Genomic DNA, 17,238 nt, shown 5'->3' with positions numbered 1-17,238 from the left:
TGTCTTTTTCAGTCTTACTTCCCTTAGCATAATTCCCTCCAGGTCCTTCCATGTTGTTGCAAATGGGATGGATCCGTCTTCTTTTAATGGCTGAGTAGTATTCCATTGTATATATACCACATCATCTTTATCCAATCATTGGTCAATGGGCACTTGGGTTGCTTCCAGGTCTTGGCTATTGTGGATAGTGCTGCTATCAACACAGGGGTGCATATGTTCTTTGGATTATTGATTGCAAGTTGTTTAGGTAGATACCCAGTAATGGAATAACTGGATATGGTATTTCTATTTTTAGTTTTCTGAGGAACCTCCATCTTGTTTTCCATAGTGGCTATACCAGTTTGCAGTCCCACCAGCAGTGTATGAGGGTTCCCTTTTCTCCACACCCTCTCCAACTTTTGTTATTTTTAGTCTTAGTGATTATAGCCATTTAAACAGGTGTAAGGTGGTATCTTAGTGTAGTTTTGATTTGCATTTCCCTGATGATTAGTGATGTTGAACATCTTTTCATGTGTTTCTTGGCCATCTGTATATCTTCTTTGGAAAAATGTTCATATCCCCTGCTCATTTTTTGATTGTGCTGTCTTTTTGTTGTTCAGTTGTGTGAATTCCTTATATATTATGGAGATTAACTCCTTGTCAGATATATGATTTGCAAATATTTTCTCCCACTTGGTGGGCTGTCTTTTTGTTTTGATCCTAGTTTCTTTTGCCTTGCAGAAGCTCTTTAGTCTGATGAAGTCCCACTTATTTTTTTCTTCTGTTTCCCTTGTCTGAGAAGACCTGGTATTCAAAAAGATCCTTTTAAGTTTGATGTCAGTGAGTCTACTACCTATATTTTCTTCTAGGAGTTTTATGGTTTCAGGACTTATCTTCAAGTCTTTGATCCATTTTATTTTTGTGTATGGCATGAGATAATGGTCTACTTTCATTCTTTTGCATGTGGCTGTCCAGTTTTCCCAACACCATTTGTTGAAAATACTTTCCTTTCTCCATTGTATGTTCCCAGCTCCTTTGTCAAAGATTAGCTGTCCATAGATGTGTGGTTTTCCTTCTGGGCTTTCAGTTCTGTTCCACTGATCTGTGTGTCTGTTTTTGTACCAGTACCATGTCATTTTGATCACTATGGCTTTGTAGTACACTTTGAAGTCAGGGATGGTGGTACCTCCAGCTTTGTTCTTTTTTCTCAGGATGGCTTTAGCAATTTGGCGTCTTTGGTTGCCCCATATGAATTTTAGGATTCTCTGTTCTGTTTCCATGAAGAATGTCATTGGGATTCTGATTGGGATTGCATTACATCTGTAGATTGCTTTGGGTAGTATGGACATTTTAACCGTGTTTATTCTTCCAATCCATGTGCGTGGAATCGCTTTCCATCTCTTTATGTCATCATCTATTTTTAAGACTGATTATATTTTTAATGGCCTTAAAGTCGTTTTATTACCCAGGTGAACATACCTACTACTTTGCAATACTCTTATTCAGTGGAGGAGTGAACATCGTAGAGAATCAACCTGCAGCTCTGTAATCATGTCTGGTTTGGGTGCAGAGGAGAAACCAAACTCCCAAGGGACAGGCCTGAGGGACAGCGTTATAGGAAGGCACAGTTTCACTTCACCCTAGTGAACCTGTGACAGTGTGTTAAGGTAAGGGAAATAACCAATTCATAGACTTTAACAGTGATGGCTATGATACAATTAATAATCTCTCCCTTTGAATAAGTCTTCTTACCAAAGAGCCAAGAATGCCTTGAAATCACTAACTCTGTTCTAAACCTTATGCAACTTGCTGTTTTATATGGTTTTTCAAAGTCATATGATATAAAAGTACTATCAGATACTCTCTAAAACCACAGTTCTTAACCTCTTATAGAGTAACAGACCTCTCAGAGAGTATGTTATAAGAAAGTAGGGACCCTAGTATCCTAGAAAACTGAATCCACACACAAAAGATAAAATTTCAGAGGTTTTACAGATTGTGTGAAGCCCATCCATAGATGCTTTATGTGTTGCGGGGAGCCCAGGTTTAGGAATTTTGTTAATTAAATGATGCTTTAATTTATGTATTATCTAAGTCACATGTGGATTACGAGATTAATGAAAATGTATACATTTTATGTATACACGGAAAGACTGGAAATTTCCTTCAATAACTTTATTCTTCACAAAATATATAAATAAATAAAACAATTCAACTTCTAAAGTATTACCACATTCAGGAAGAAGGCAGTCTATCACCATTCTAAATGACTGGAATGCCTCAATTTCTAATGGCAAAGTGCAAACTGAATTGAAATTAAGTTGGACTGTGACATCATTGCCAGGGATAGAAAAATAAAGTAACAAATACAGTCATTTCTAAATAAGGAACACTAGGCCCCTAGAAAAGTGACAGCAGAGTTTACTGAGTCTTGCACTCGGGCACAGCTTGTCCTGAGGAGGCGTGCCAAGGGCCTGGCTGAGGATCCACACTCTCTGCTCCAGCAGTTTGTTCTTCTGAGAAAAAAATAGAAAGCAAAAGTCATCTTATTAAAAAACACGTTTGGTTGCAACACAACATACAGCTTATATACAGTTTACCTTACAGCTGAGGTAATGTTTTCAAATTGATAACCCATTATGTTCTCCTGCTGTTCTTTAACATCTTTCAACGGCTTCCTCTAGCATGCTCCCAGGATGAAGTAAAAATTCCTCTCCACAACCCACAAAGTCCTGCGCATCTGGCTCTTCTCTCTCTGGCTTCACCGACTTCACCCAGAGGAACCTGTGTGCACTGCGCTCTGGCCACACGTGGTTTTCCAACCCTTCCCCTGGTTACGGTCTCTCCCAGCTGGGCCGACCCTGTTCCCTCTGCCTGAATCGCCTTCCCCTCCCCTCTTTGTTAAGCTAACTCACCTTAACCTGTTAGATCTCAGTCCCCTTCTTCAAGGAAGACTTCCTTATGTTCCTAAAACAACCTATTAAAAACTCATAGGCTTTTGAACTCTAGAACTGTACCTTTTTTGACTACTTGATCACCGTCTATACCCACTAGACTGTGAACTCCAGGAAGGCAGGGGCCATATCTGGTTTGGTTATCAATGTACCATCAGGGTGCAATATGTGACACATAGGTGGAGACCAAAAATTTCTGTTCATTGAATGAATATGTAAATGATATAAGTCTATGATCTGGCTTGTGTAAAATGAATATAATGCTACTGGAAATACTGGCCCATTGAATTGATAAGAAGGTCTTTTGCAGTAAAAGTAGTTATGTTTGTAGGATGGTGTCTCTCTGTGTCCTCGAGAGCTGCTTGTCTATCTGAGGGAAAAGTTGAAGGTTCAGGAGGCAGAATAAGACTTCCCTCGGGGTAAAAAGTGATTTCAATTCAGTGCTGTGCTTTGGAGAAACTTCTCACAGAGACAGCAAATGACATCTCTGCAGTGCAGCTTCTCCATGACATCTTCTCTTGTCTAAACTTGCCCTTTGGGGCCACAGGTGACAAATGAGTTCCAACCGTTATCCCCGATCCCCAAGTAACCAGTATATTTACCCACCTGGGCGGAGGCCTAGACTTGAGTTATCAAAATAGCGAACTGGGTGAGGTGCTGGGAAAGACTTTGATCGGCCATCAAAAAACCAAGATTTCGGTGAGTCCTTTGGCACAGGATCTTGTAAATTCTGTTCCTTGCATTGAGAAGGCGTATGCTGTCTCTCTTGAGAAGCTGGTCCGGTCACTTTAGGAGACTTTGGAGAATTCTCACAAGTCACTTCTTTGTGAGCTTCTCTTTTAAGAGTTCTCTCCTTCCACATTTTGACCTCATTGGAAAGATGATGATTATTGCTTAAATGTGGGGAAAAATAAAAGAGACTGTAAGACTGCTCAATTCCAGAAATATATTCATATTTACATAAAATTTTTTTTCTTAATTGTGGTAAAATATATGTGACATATAATTTACCATTTTATCATATTTACATTTTAATTTCAACCTAATGCTTCCTAAGTTTGGATTATTTCCACAGTTCAGAAAATGAAATGAGGTCAATATAAATTGAAAAATTGTACTAAATCTCCGTGATCACAGAATCTTGAAAAGTATGATATTAGGTTTCAAATGAATCAGTGATGTCGTCCAGCATGGTTTATCTACTGATGCTCTGTGGCAATAATTTGATAAGTTAGTCTTCTGGATGGATGAATCTTTAATGTACCTTTGTTATTTTAAAAGATATATTACACTGTGCTTTTCTGGATTACTTATAGTGTTGCTTCCCACAGGAAATGCTGCCTGCATTTATTCACTCCTTCAGAGAAGCCTGGGAAGCAATCCTAGGCCCTGCTCTCCTTTCTTTGATCAGTCAGCCAAGTGTGTTGATACAACCTCACACTTTTGGGTTCCCCCCCATTCTGCTCTAGCAGCTAGAGACGCCGTATGAGCTCATTAGGCCCCAGCTTAAAATCCTCCAGTGGTGGTAATCCTCCCGTTACATTTAGGAGACCACCCCAGCTGCCTCAGAATGACCTGCAATGTGTAATCTGGACCAGTGGCCTCTGGCATCGCATCTTGCACTTACTCTGCCTCATTCTGTATGCTCTGGCCACACTGCATGTCTTTCTGTTCCACTTTCCTCTTTGACTCAAAGCCTGTGCACATGCTGTTCCCTCAGCCTAGAAGGCTTAGCCATCTCTACTGTCATCAAGCCTAACTGCTACTCATTTTCAGATCTACTCTTACATATTAGTTTCTTGATCACCGCCCCTCCCCACATCTAGATAAGGTCTGATCCCTCTGTTGGACCCTTTCATAATGTCCTGTTTGCTTTTTTTGTTGTTTAATAGCCTCACACAGAACAGTAGCTATTTGCATATTTATTTAATGCCTATTTTTCTTCTATTGCATCATTAGTAAAGATTAGCACAAGATTCTAATCTTTGGTAGAAGCCAATTAATTAAATTTTTTACAACTGTTTATAAAGGTTAATGGGCTACAATAATGGACCTCAGGGATTCTCCTTTGAGTAAAGCCTCACTGACTTGGGCATATTTGTGGCATATTTAAGCTCCCCTCAAAGATCTTGGTTTACTTTTTGGTTCTTGGCTTAGTTAAAAACAGGCTTAGCTAAAATCAGTTGATGGGCCAGCCCTGTGGCCTAGTGGTTAAGTTCCGGGCACTCCACTTTGGCAGCCTGGGTTTGGTTTTCGAGTGTGGACCCACATCACTCTGTTAGTGGCCATGCTGTGCTGGCAGCCCACATACTAAAAATAGAGGAAGATTGGCATGTTAGCTCAGGGGAATCTTCCTCAGGAAAAAAAAAAGGTCAGTTGATGGATAGCAAACCTCTGGAATGGTGCTACCATATTCTCATTCCTTTTAAAAAAGACACATTACATGAGCTCTAAAAATTACTTCCCCTATATGTGTGAGGGGTTGCCCACTGCAAAAAATATATATGCATGTGTAGGCATCATCCTCTCCCACACGTACCACCATAAGCATAATTCCTGTATCAGGTAAGCAGATCTTACCTTAACAGTTCATTCCATTGCTTTGTTAACTGTTCATTTTGCTGCTTTAACTTAGAAATTTCCTTTTCTAGCCGTATATATTCACTTTTCAAAATAAGAGCTCTTGTGCTTTGTACAATGCCGCTGCCACCCCCACAGGTTAAGGGTTTCCTTGAAGGCTGAGAATCAGTATGTTCTGATATCACTGTGGGAGGCAAACACACAGGCAGGTGATAATTTTAATTATCTCCAAAGTTCACAATAAAGGAAACATTAGTAAGTTCAATAAATCACTATAAAAAACAAAACATCTCAGCACCATCTCCCTGAACATCATCCTTGACTTCCTCCTCTTCCCTCACCTCCTATGCCAATTCCATCATGGATTCTAAGTATCTGTGGAACCCCTGCTTCTCTCCACCCACTACCTCCACCACCACCACCTGCTAGGATCACTCACGGTGACGGCAGCAGTCGGAGCTGCCCTTCACTGTCTACTCTCGACGCCAGTGGGGTCCCCTGGAGGGCTGCTTCCACCACACAGCGTGTGTGGGGTCCACCCCAAGGCAGTCAATGTGCTCCCAATACTCAACACGTATTTGTTAACTAAATAAACCTTAGACTGCTATTAAAGAATATACTATTCAGTATTTTACACCATATGTGTACAAGTAATGTAAAGAACTGTTTTGTAAATTTTAGGTAAAATTGCATAAAAGTGTGAGGTGCTTAGAAAGTGGAATGATCCACTGGGTCACTGACTGTTTACAAGGGAGGGGCAAGATGAGTGTGGGGAAGACACTCAATGTCCATTTCCTTTTGAATTATTCTGAATTCAGGTATAACACGTACCTGAAAGTCACAAATTAGAAGGAATCATCCTGACCCTTCTCTAACAACAAAAGTTCTATTTTTACCCCTTGAAGTTTTCCAGGTAGGAGCTGCAATTATCCTGCAATGGACACTAGGGCAGTTCAAACTAAACAAGCACCAGACAATGCGTGGACAATAATACACACAAACATCATCTTGCATTTGCCTGACATTTAGAATTTTCAGTGTGCTTTCACACACAACTTTTAGCCTGATCCTTACAAGTCTATATCCAATCTAGAAGGTCAGGCGTTCTCCTCATGATTTCACAGGCTGTTAAGTGAGGGCAGTCAGCTTAGAGAACTGTTCGTGACGTTATTTCGATGCTGGACCCACTACACAAAGCTGCCCCAAGTACTGTTCAGCATTCTCTCTTTTCAAATGAAACATAAGAGACAGAAATATGGGAAAAGATACAGTTTGAGGAATGTATATGCAGAAATTTGATGATTAGATTTGAAAACTGTATCTAAGATAAGTTTCAAAGAGTTTGCCAGTAAGCATCAAGTCTGTATTTTCAGTACCAACAACAAGTAGGATAATATTTACTGTATACTGACTATGTTTTTACAGTGCACATGGTTAAAATCTATTAAGATATGCTTGTGTTTTATTGGGAAGGGTACGTCTACCTTGACAGGTAAGTCATTCTTGTATACTACTGAAGGTATCTTCACTGATATGTAAAGATCTGATAGCGCACAGGTTACATTCATAGTTTTTAAGAATCTATAATGGATAAATAGTTGAGATTACAGGAAACTTAAGGAGGTATCACAGGATAAATATGATCTCAATGAATTCATTTTAAAAATAGTTCTTTATAAATTAGTGATTAACAGGTTTATTCTTGACTGTCATATATATAGTAGCAGTCTTCAAAATGTGTAAGTATACTGAGAAGTAAGATGGAAAAAGATCTGGAAATATCAGCATTTTCTACTTACTTGAAGTATCTTGGGCCTGCTGATTTCGTCTAAGATTTTCTCTCAATAGCCTTATAACTTCTTTTTGATGTTCTACAGTGGCTTTTGTACAAGTAATTCTATTAAGAATAACAACAGAAATATGTAAAAGGCCAGCAACTAATTTTTAATGGAAGAATAAACAGAACTGCTGTCAAGAATTTTCTGATAAGATACATCACATTGATATGATATGCATAAGCAGCAGTAGGTAAGCCCTCACGATACCCCCTGGTATCATGCACTTTATAGCCATAAATAACACCATCAAATTGGAAGTGTTCTGTTTGGCTGCAGGGGCAATTTTTTTTTAACATTGAGAAACCAATTCTTTTAAAATTTCTGAAAGCCCAATAGGTATCATTAACTGGATATTGAGCAAAATTACATTCAGGGGCACCATAAAACAAATAATTGGGTTGTTATCATGAGGTCCTAGAAACCTCTTGAAGGTACAACAATTACCAAAGCGTAAAACCAAAAGCACCTTCTGTATACACTGTAAGGAAAGCACACTCGACTGCAGCTCTGATCTGAGGTGACACAGTCAGAGGTCACAGTCTGCTCATTGCACCCAGGAGAAAAAGACATTCTGTTAATTATTTGCTTGAGTGTTAATTGGCAATGCTAAATTATGAGACTTTCTGCCTTTCTTAGAGACTGAAAGTATCTGCTGATTCTATTCTATATAAAATTGCTTTGCATTTATTTAAAAAAATTTTTTTCTTTTGAGGAAGATTAGCTAGCCCTGAGCTAACATCTGCCACCAATCCTCTTTTTGCTGAGGAGGACTGGCCCTGAGCTAACATCGGTGCCCATCTTCCTCTACTTTATATGTGGGATGCCTACCACAGCATGGCTTGACAGGTGATGTGTAGGTCCACACCTAGGATGGTGAACCCTGGGCCACCGAAGCGGAATGTGCAAACTTAACCACCGTGCCACTGGGCTGGCCACTAAAATTGCCTTTTTAATGATGCTCCACTAAAACCAACAGTCCTATCAATAGAAGGCTGGTTAGAATGCATGAAGATTCAGAGTGCGACTTTTTGGGCAAAATTAGATATCATCATTAAACATTTATTAAACATTTACAGGAAGAATAAAAAGTGTGAGGAGTCAGAGGTGACATATTAATAAGTGGCAACATTATATTTCTAATTCAGTTTCCTTGACTCTCTGTTTAATGTTCTTTTCATTATGCTATACCACAAAGAACTTTAGGCATGCTATTGTATATGGTACTATACATAAATAAATCAATAAAAAGGGAATATGCTCTTGGGCACTAAGTACTACAATTTAAAAGGAAATAAAACCTTACACAAAAATACAATAGGAAGAACAAATGAAATTAAGAGAACCAACGGAAACCTTAGACAAACTGCTAAAAACACACACACGTTCTTAATATTCACTTTCAAACAAAAAAGGCCATTTTTAAGCTGTTCCTATATGATTGAACAAGAAGTATCCAAAGACATAGTATGTCAGTAATTGATCAGAATTGTGCTTGTTTTCAAAACCTTTGCATACATAATGAGAATTTAATAACTTTAAAATCTGTAGATGTTTGTATTTATTTTATAAAAAGCAATAACAATATCTTAATATATTTTAAATTTATACAGTTTAGAAAGGAAATTTAAGCTACTAAAGTCATATTCAATTAAGACAAAGACATACTCCTTTTCAAACTCCTTGGCATTTCTCATCTTCTCTAGGTCTGTTTTCACCAGCTTTGTTTTGAGCTCTTCAATTTCTTCTTTATAGGGCTTAGCTCCTAAAGCAACTTTGTCCTAAAGGTTTTAGAGAAAAGAGAAATAAAGTAATTTTAGAGCAGTTTCAAAGACTTGTTAACTACCTAATATAGTAGGAACATTTTAAAACAGCAAACTCCAAACATATGAAAAGGAGGAAAGGCACAAATTTTAACCCTAAAATGAGTAACAAATAGATATTTGATGTGAAGTACATGTGAAGCTATTGGAAGCTAATGTGTAATTAGAAAACCTATGACTTCTATTTCTTAAAACAAATATTTTTCCCAATTAAAAAACAATATACTTAAACAAAATGAAACAGAAAAGTTGAAACGAATGAAATGGGTAGATAAAGGTAAATCAGGAAAATAAGACAAGAGATGAACAGTAATATAAATATCAAAGTAGAACTGAATTCAAGGCACAAAATATTATATAACATTATTGGGGATATTCTGTACTCAAGGTTGGTTCAATCTAGCCATACATCTACTTCGACTCAGAAAAAAAATCAGTCATATATACATACAAACATATACAAAAATCTTTTTTAATAAATAGGTTTAATTTTTTAGAGCAATTTTAGGTTTATAGACAAATTGAGCAGAGTACATAGAGTCCCGGTAATACCCGTGTCCTCCCCTAGTTTCTCCTATTATTAGCATCTTAGTGTGGTATGATTGTTACAAATGATGAGCCAATATCGATACATTATTAACTGACGTTCACAGTTTACATTAGAGTCTATTGTTTGCATTGTATAGTCCATGGGTTTTGACAAATGTATGACACGTGTTCATCATCACTGTATCATGCAGAATAGTTTCACTGCCCTAAAAATCTCCTGTGCTCCACTTATCCATCCCTCCACCCTCCCCCAGAACCCTTAGTAATCATTGATCTTTTCCTGTTCGCCTAGTTTTGCCTCTTCCAGAATGTCATACAGTATGCAGTGTTTTTAGATGGGCTTTTTAAAATTAGCAATGTGCATTTAAGGTTCCTCCATGTCTTTTGTGGCTTGATGGCTCATTTCTTATTATTGCTGAATAAATCATTCATTTCTTTTATTGCTGTTACCACAGCCATACTATGGATTACTATTATATATTGAATACAAAAATAAACCCATCTAAATAGGGACCCAGAGAGCTCTTCATTCCTCTAGGCGTTACCCCCAGTGCCTATAAAAACATTTGCACACACACGTAGTTAGCAAAGACTAAAAAGATGCAAGCTTCCAAAGCTGAGATGCTCAGCTTAAGAGGGTTGCTGACTAGGTCAGATAAGCCCATTCTGGGAGGAGCCCAGTATTTGCTCAGTCATGGCACCAGTAAAATACCCTGGCTTTCTGGACCAGATGCTGATATCAGGGACTCCTTGAGCATATGACTGGCTGGAGTGGTGTCAGTTTTGTAAGAAACTGCCAAACTCTCTTCTAAAGTGGCTACTGTACCACTTGCATTCCCACCAGCAGTGAGCAAGAGCTCCTGGCCCCACTCCTTGCCAGCATTTAGTGTAGTCAGTGTTCCGGATTTTGGCCATTATATTTTGAGATACAGTGGATGTACAGTGGTATCTCATTGTTTTTTAATTTGCAATTTTCTAATGACATATGATGTGGAGCATCTTTTCATATGCTTATTTGCCATGTGTGTATCTTCTCTGGTGAAGTGTCTGTTCAGATCCATTGCCTATTTTTAAATCAGGCTGTTTGCTTTCTAATTATTGAGTTTTAAGAGTTCTTTGTATATTTTGGATAACAGTTCTTGAAAGATATGTGTTTTGCAAAGATTTTCTTCCAGTCTGTGGCTTGTCTTTCATAGGGCAAACATTTTTAATTTAAATGAAGTCCAGTTTATCAATTTTTTTCCTTCATAGATTATGCTTTTGGTGTTGTATGTAAAAAAATGTCAATGCCAAACCCAAGGTCACCTCGATTTTCTCCTACGTTATCTTCTAGGCATTTTCTAGTTTTGTGTTTTAGATTTAGGTTACAATCAATTGAGTTAATTTTTGTGAAAGGTGCCCAGTTGTTCAGCACCGCTAGTTGATAAGACTACCCTTTTCCATTGAATTGCCTTTGCTCTTTTGTCAAAGATGAACTGACTATATTTGTGTGTATATATTTCTGGGCTCTCTATTTTGTTCCATTGATCTATTCGTATACATTTTGATTTAAAAGTTCAAAGAACTCTAAAAATATTTATTCATTTATGACACCTAAAAGAAAATTTCAATATATTCTAAAAATGGAGAAATTGCAGTAATTTTTTTGCCACAATATAATGAAATAAATTAGTCATATATAACAGTTTTAAAACAATTCTTGAGTAAAAGAAATTGAAATTGGAAATACTCTCTTAGAAATGAAAGACAGTGAGAATTCCTTATTTCAAACACACGACGTGTGCCCAAGCTGCACTCAGAAGCGCTGACAGCCTTAAACATCCTCTAGCCGCCTGAGGAGTCTGAGCGCCTGTGTTCTCAGTGAACAGCACCTGCTCATCCTATTTTAGATGGAGTCTGCTGAGAAACTTTCTTTGCTCTACCAGAAAAAGAATTCCTTTGAGATTCTGATTTGAATTACATTAACTTTAGAAATTAATTTGGGAAAAACTGATGGTTGTACAGTATTTAGGTTACAACCTAGGAAATGGCATATTTCTTATTTTAAACCACATGCTCTCCTATATTTCCTTTTAGAGTTTTGTTGTTCTTTTCATATATGTTGCCTCATTTTTTGTTAAGGTTAGTCACTTGAGCATTTTATATTTTGTGCCAGTTATAAATAAGATCTTTTTTTCCCCACTGTGCAGGATGTCCCTAAAGTACTAGCACACTTTGAATTTTTAACAAATTTACTGCTACTTGATATAAATAATTTGTAAAGATACAACAGAGGAAATGTATCAAGATTTAAACAAAACTGTTAATGAGTCATTTGTTCAAATTACTTTCTTCTATATTCACTTAATAAACCCTACATTATATTGGACAGCTATATCCAGGTGAATTAAAATAGTGGTGAATAGGTTAAAAGTTAATATCTTTGCATTTTACTATGCCAAATCTCGAGTTAAATATACTGTTGCATTTTATAGAATATTTATATAAAATACAGAAACAGATTCTTAAAAATTCAAACTGTATAAAGATTTTATGGATACCCTATACTTTGCTTTCTTTCCTCATGGATGCTGTACAATGGCATACTCTATTATATTATCTAAATGGTTACTTTTAGTATGCAGGAAAGATATTCCTCTCTCCATAGACACCTGTACCAATCTATACTGAGTGTGGAGAAATTTGTCGCTTACTCCCTCTTTCTTGAAACACTAGCTTCACTTATATGAAGAAACTGGAACCACTCTGTTGCCCAGACCCCCTTTTCTTTTTCACTCACTGGCTGCTCCATCTCAGTATCATTTGGTTACTCCACATCTCCTCTCCATTATGCTTATGCCCTCGTCCAGTCTCATGATTTTTATATGCTGATGATTCCCCAAACTTAAACCTCTCGCCTATATCTTGCTCAGACTCAGATATTCAATTGCCTAAGTCATATCTCAACTTGGGTGTCCCCAGTGGGCATTTCCAATTCAGCATGTCCAAAACTGAACTTTCCTGGTTTCAAACTTCCTCTTCTGGCAGTCTTTCCCATTTCCGTATGTAGCAACTCTATCTTCTTGGCTGCTCAGGCCAAAAACTTTGGAATCATCTCTGACTCCAAGAAATACGAGAGGTACGTGTTTGGCTTTCTCTTTGATAAATTGAATCTAAATATTTTGCAAAAAAAAAGAAATATGAGAGGAAGAGACATGTGCCACTTCTGGGCCAGAGCCTTTATGAGTACAGATTTTAAGACAATTTTTAGCTTCTCCATCTTGTCCCTTTTCTGTGAGCCTGAGCACGGACAGCTTACAACTGGGCTTTAACCATGCAGATGAAAACAGCACCAAGGAAGTGCTGGAGAAACAAGATGGGAGAAACGGGGGCCTCTGAATGACCATGTGGAAAGGAGCCACTTGCCAAGCTGGAACCCACACTTTTACGTGTGAAATAAGCTTCTGTTTTGTTTGAGCCATTGCATTTTGTGGTTCCCTTTGTTGTAGGAGCTGGCACGTCACTAACAAACACGCCTTCCTGGATTCTATTTTCAAAGGGCAGCCTTTAAAAATTTAAGTCAGACTATATCATTTTGCCAAAATCCTCTGATGACTTCCCATCTCATCCAGAATAAAACCCAAAGTGCTTACAAATAGCTTTCAAGATGCTTTATGATTTGGCTCTCTGCTACTTCTCACCTATTTCCCCTTCTATCCTTGCCCACGCTGCTCAGGAGACGCTGGCTTTCTTGCTGTTTCCTTGAATACATCTCAACTACTTCTGTGTTGCGGCCTTCGCATTTGCTACTTCTTTTGCCTAGAAGGCCCTTCCCTACCAGACAGCTCACACCATCACTTCGTCATCTTAATTGTGCGGCTCTCCTCAACTCCCCTTACAAAATCACACTCCTACTCACACCCACTCTCACCCTGCACCTATATACCTCTGTCTGGCTTAATATTTTTCCATTGCACTTCTCACCGTTTAACAAACATATATACTTGTTTATTTTCTGACTTCATGAAGCAGAATGTAAGCCTCTTCAAGGAGGCTTTATTTTTTTTCCATTGCAGTACACATGGCATCTAGAACAATGACCAACACATAGTAGGTATTCAACAAATACTTGTTGAATGAATAAAAATGTGATCATTTAGTTATTTGAAGTATTAAAAAATTACTCTCAAAGATTTTAAAGCTTTACAGTTGATTTTCTTGGTTTTTAGCTATACTAACAATTTCTAAAAACAAAATTAAGATTATTTTCTCTTGCCTCTCTGTTTCATGTCTCATTGAAAGAACCAGAATTTTTAGAACAATGTTAAATAATGAAAAGAGTAGGCATTCTTGGCTTGTTTCTAATTTTGGAATGAAGAGAAGAGACACTGGAGCAGGAACAGTGAACAAAATGCCTATTAGGATCCGACCCAAGTAGCAGAAGAGTGAGAAGTAGCTGTGGCTCAGACGAGGAAGGAAGGCTGTGATGAAGGAGGGTGCGACTTGTGTAACGGCATTCAAGCTCAAAAACATTTCAACTCTGCTCTTTCTAGAGAAAACAGGTTAGATTAAGCCCATAGGCTACCAGGTGGGACTCAATAACAGGGGATTAAGTAGAAAAAAATATAATTTTAAAATGTACTTATCTAACAGAGTATTAAATATTTAGATAAGAAGCATATTTTTTTGAAAAATAAAAAGAAAGTCTCAACAAGAAAAAAACCAACAACTCAATTAAAAAGTGGGCAAAAGATCTGAACAGAGATTTCTGCAAAGAAGATATATGGGTGGCCAACAGGCTCATGAAAAGATGTTCAACATCATTAGCTATCAGGGAAATGCAAATCAAAACTACAAGGCGATATCACCTCACTCTGGTCAGAATGGCTATAATTAACAAGACAGGAAACAACAAGTGTTGGAGAGGATGTGGAGAGAAAGGAACCCTCAAACATTGCTGGTGGGAGTGCAAAGTGGTGAAGCCACTATGGAAAACAGTATGGAGACGCCTCAGAAAATTAAGAATAGATCTACCATATGATCCAGCTATCCCACTGCTGGGTATTTATCCAAAGAACTTGAAAACACAAAGGCATAAAAGATATATGCACCCCTATGTTCATCACATCATTATTCACAATAGCCAAGGCTTGTAAACAACCTAGGTGCCCATCAAGGGACGAATGGAAGATGTGGTATATATACACAATGGAATACTACTCAGCCATAAGAAATGATGAAATCTGGCCATTTGTGACAACATAGATGGACCTTGAGGGTATTATGCTAAGTGAAATAAGTCAGAGGGAGAAAGTCAAATACCATATGATCTCACTCATAAGTAGAAGATAAAAATGACAAACAAACACAGAGCAAGAGAGACTGGATTGGTGGTTACCAGAAGGGAAGGGAGGAGGGGGAAGGGCAAAAGGGGTGATTAGACACACGTGTGGTGATGGATAATTGGTCTTTGTGGGGTGAACATGATGTAATCTACACAGAATTCGAAATATATTATGATGTACACCTGAAAGTTATATAATGTTATAATCCAATGTTACTGCAATAATAAAAAATTAAAAAAAAAACATATTTATGAAAAAATGTTGCAATATACTACTAGAGATATACAAACATACATCCTCTACATTTTTGGCATTCAGAAATTAAAGTGAAAATAAAAAATTTCCTTACTTTGAAAAGTAAAAAAATTAAAAAAAATTAAAAAAATAAGATATATTTTAAACTGTCAAGAATATTTATGTTTTTTAAAAATAATTTTTACAGGAAGATGAAAACAATCATTATTTGGCATGAAAATAAACGTATGCATTTATTTATATTTATTATGCATAATTTATAAAATTATGCCTTTATTTATAAAATGAGTTTTAAGTTACCTGAAGTACTTGGATCATTTCTTTTGTTTTTTCAAGGCATTTATTTGATTCATTAACTTGTGATTGAAGTTTTGCTATTATATCATTAGTCATCTCAAGCTCTTTCTGCATCTTTATAATCTTGTCTTCCTTTTGCATGGCAGTTTCTTTAGCTTCACGTAGTGAAGTTTCCAGCTCTTGAATCTTCTATTAAAAAAAACACACATATATAAGGTGTGCCTTGAAGACAGAATCACAGTTTATATGAAACAAAGATCATATATAGGTATTAATCTTTCAGATTGCATCAACATAGGATAGATGGAGACTCCAAATGTCACTCAATTTATACATGTATTATTTTTTTCATTTAGAAGCTGATCATTTAGGACTAAAAGAGGCCCAGATTTTATATAAGGTTAGTACTTATTTTATTTACTAGTTAGCATGGTGCTAAGCATATTAAATAGGCACTTACATTTTAAATTAACACTACTTACAGAAAGTATATTTGTTAATTGACACTTTAGAGGAATACATGTAACATATCTTTCCCTTTATTTTTATTACCTAGTTTTTATGCTGAAAAATACAAGTATGTGGAAAAATCCAAAGGCATATAATTAAGATTAAGTTCCCCCATCTCAGAACCCCCACTGACTCTAAAGCGACGACTACTAAACTCTTTCAAGTGTATCCTTCTAGAAATTTTCTATATGTATCTACGCATGTGAATATACAGTTTACAAAAACAGTAAGTCACACACACAATAGTGTGTAAGAAGAAAGTTCACACAGAATAGCGTGAAAGAAGAAAGAGCCAAAGCAGGACTGCATTCGAACATGAAGAAGACAGATATGACTACAGAAGAACTATACAACTTTAATGTAGACCATGAAGACACTGAAATTGTTAAAGGTTTTGTTTCCCTTGGTTCAGTCATCAGTTTAAATGGAGACCGCAGCCAAGAAATCAAGAGAAGACTGTGACTCAGAAGGGCAGCGATGGAAGAATCAGGAAAGATCATCAACAGTAAGGGAGTATCATTAGAGACCAAGGCCAAGATTATCGACACCCTCGCATTCCCAATTACTATGTGTGGGTGCGAAAGCTGGACAGTGAAGAAGGCTGACAGGAAAAAATGGACTCATTTGAGATATGGTGTTGGAGGAGAGCTCTACAGATACCCTGGACTGCCAGAAAAATGAACAAGTGGGTCCAAGAGCAAATTAAGCCTGACCTATCTCTGGAGGCAAAAATTGTAAAACTGAGACTATCCTACCTTGGGGACATGATGAAAAGTAAAAGGCAGCAGGAAAAGAGGAAGACGAAATACGAGATGGCGTAATTCCAGAAAGGAAGCCATAGGCGTGAGTCTACAGGAGCTGAGTAGGGCTCTTGAGGACAGGATATTGGACATCACTCATTCATAGAGTTGCCAGGAATCAGAGCTGACTCTACAGCACATAACAACAATAAATATATACTTCTGGTTTTTTGTGGGTTTTTATTGCTGAGGAAGATGAGCCCTGAGCTAACTTCCTCTTTTTTTGCTTGAGGAAGATTAGCCCTGAGCTAATATCTATGTCAATCTTCCTCCATTTTATATGTGGATTGCTGCCACATCATGGCTGCCAATGAGTGGTGTAGGTCCGTGCC

General features: G+C 37.4%; 1 protein-coding gene across 1 annotated transcript in view; it reads right to left on the bottom strand.

Moving 5' to 3' along the window:
* Positions 1 to 2,139: 2,139 nt before the first annotated feature.
* Positions 2,140 to 17,238, bottom strand: part of LOC139042819 (centromere-associated protein E-like) — a 34,683-nt gene continuing 19,584 nt past the window's right edge. The window contains exons 8-13 of the mRNA XM_070503353.1: positions 15,600 to 15,785; positions 9,017 to 9,129; positions 7,313 to 7,410; positions 5,514 to 5,697; positions 3,540 to 3,826; positions 2,140 to 2,495 (exon numbers count right to left, since the gene is read on the bottom strand). Of these exons, the coding sequence (XP_070359454.1) occupies positions 2,401 to 2,495; positions 3,540 to 3,826; positions 5,514 to 5,697; positions 7,313 to 7,410; positions 9,017 to 9,129; positions 15,600 to 15,785 (963 nt within the window). The 3' untranslated portion in view covers positions 2,140 to 2,400. The remainder of the gene's footprint in view (positions 2,496 to 3,539; positions 3,827 to 5,513; positions 5,698 to 7,312; positions 7,411 to 9,016; positions 9,130 to 15,599; positions 15,786 to 17,238) is intronic.

Source organism: Equus asinus, unplaced genomic scaffold (genome assembly GCF_041296235.1).
Source record: "Equus asinus isolate D_3611 breed Donkey unplaced genomic scaffold, EquAss-T2T_v2 contig_1, whole genome shotgun sequence".
NCBI classification, from domain to species: Eukaryota; Metazoa; Chordata; class Mammalia; order Perissodactyla; family Equidae; genus Equus; species Equus asinus.
Note: the sequence above shows the minus strand (reverse complement) of the source record. Positions and strands in the feature narration are given on the sequence as shown.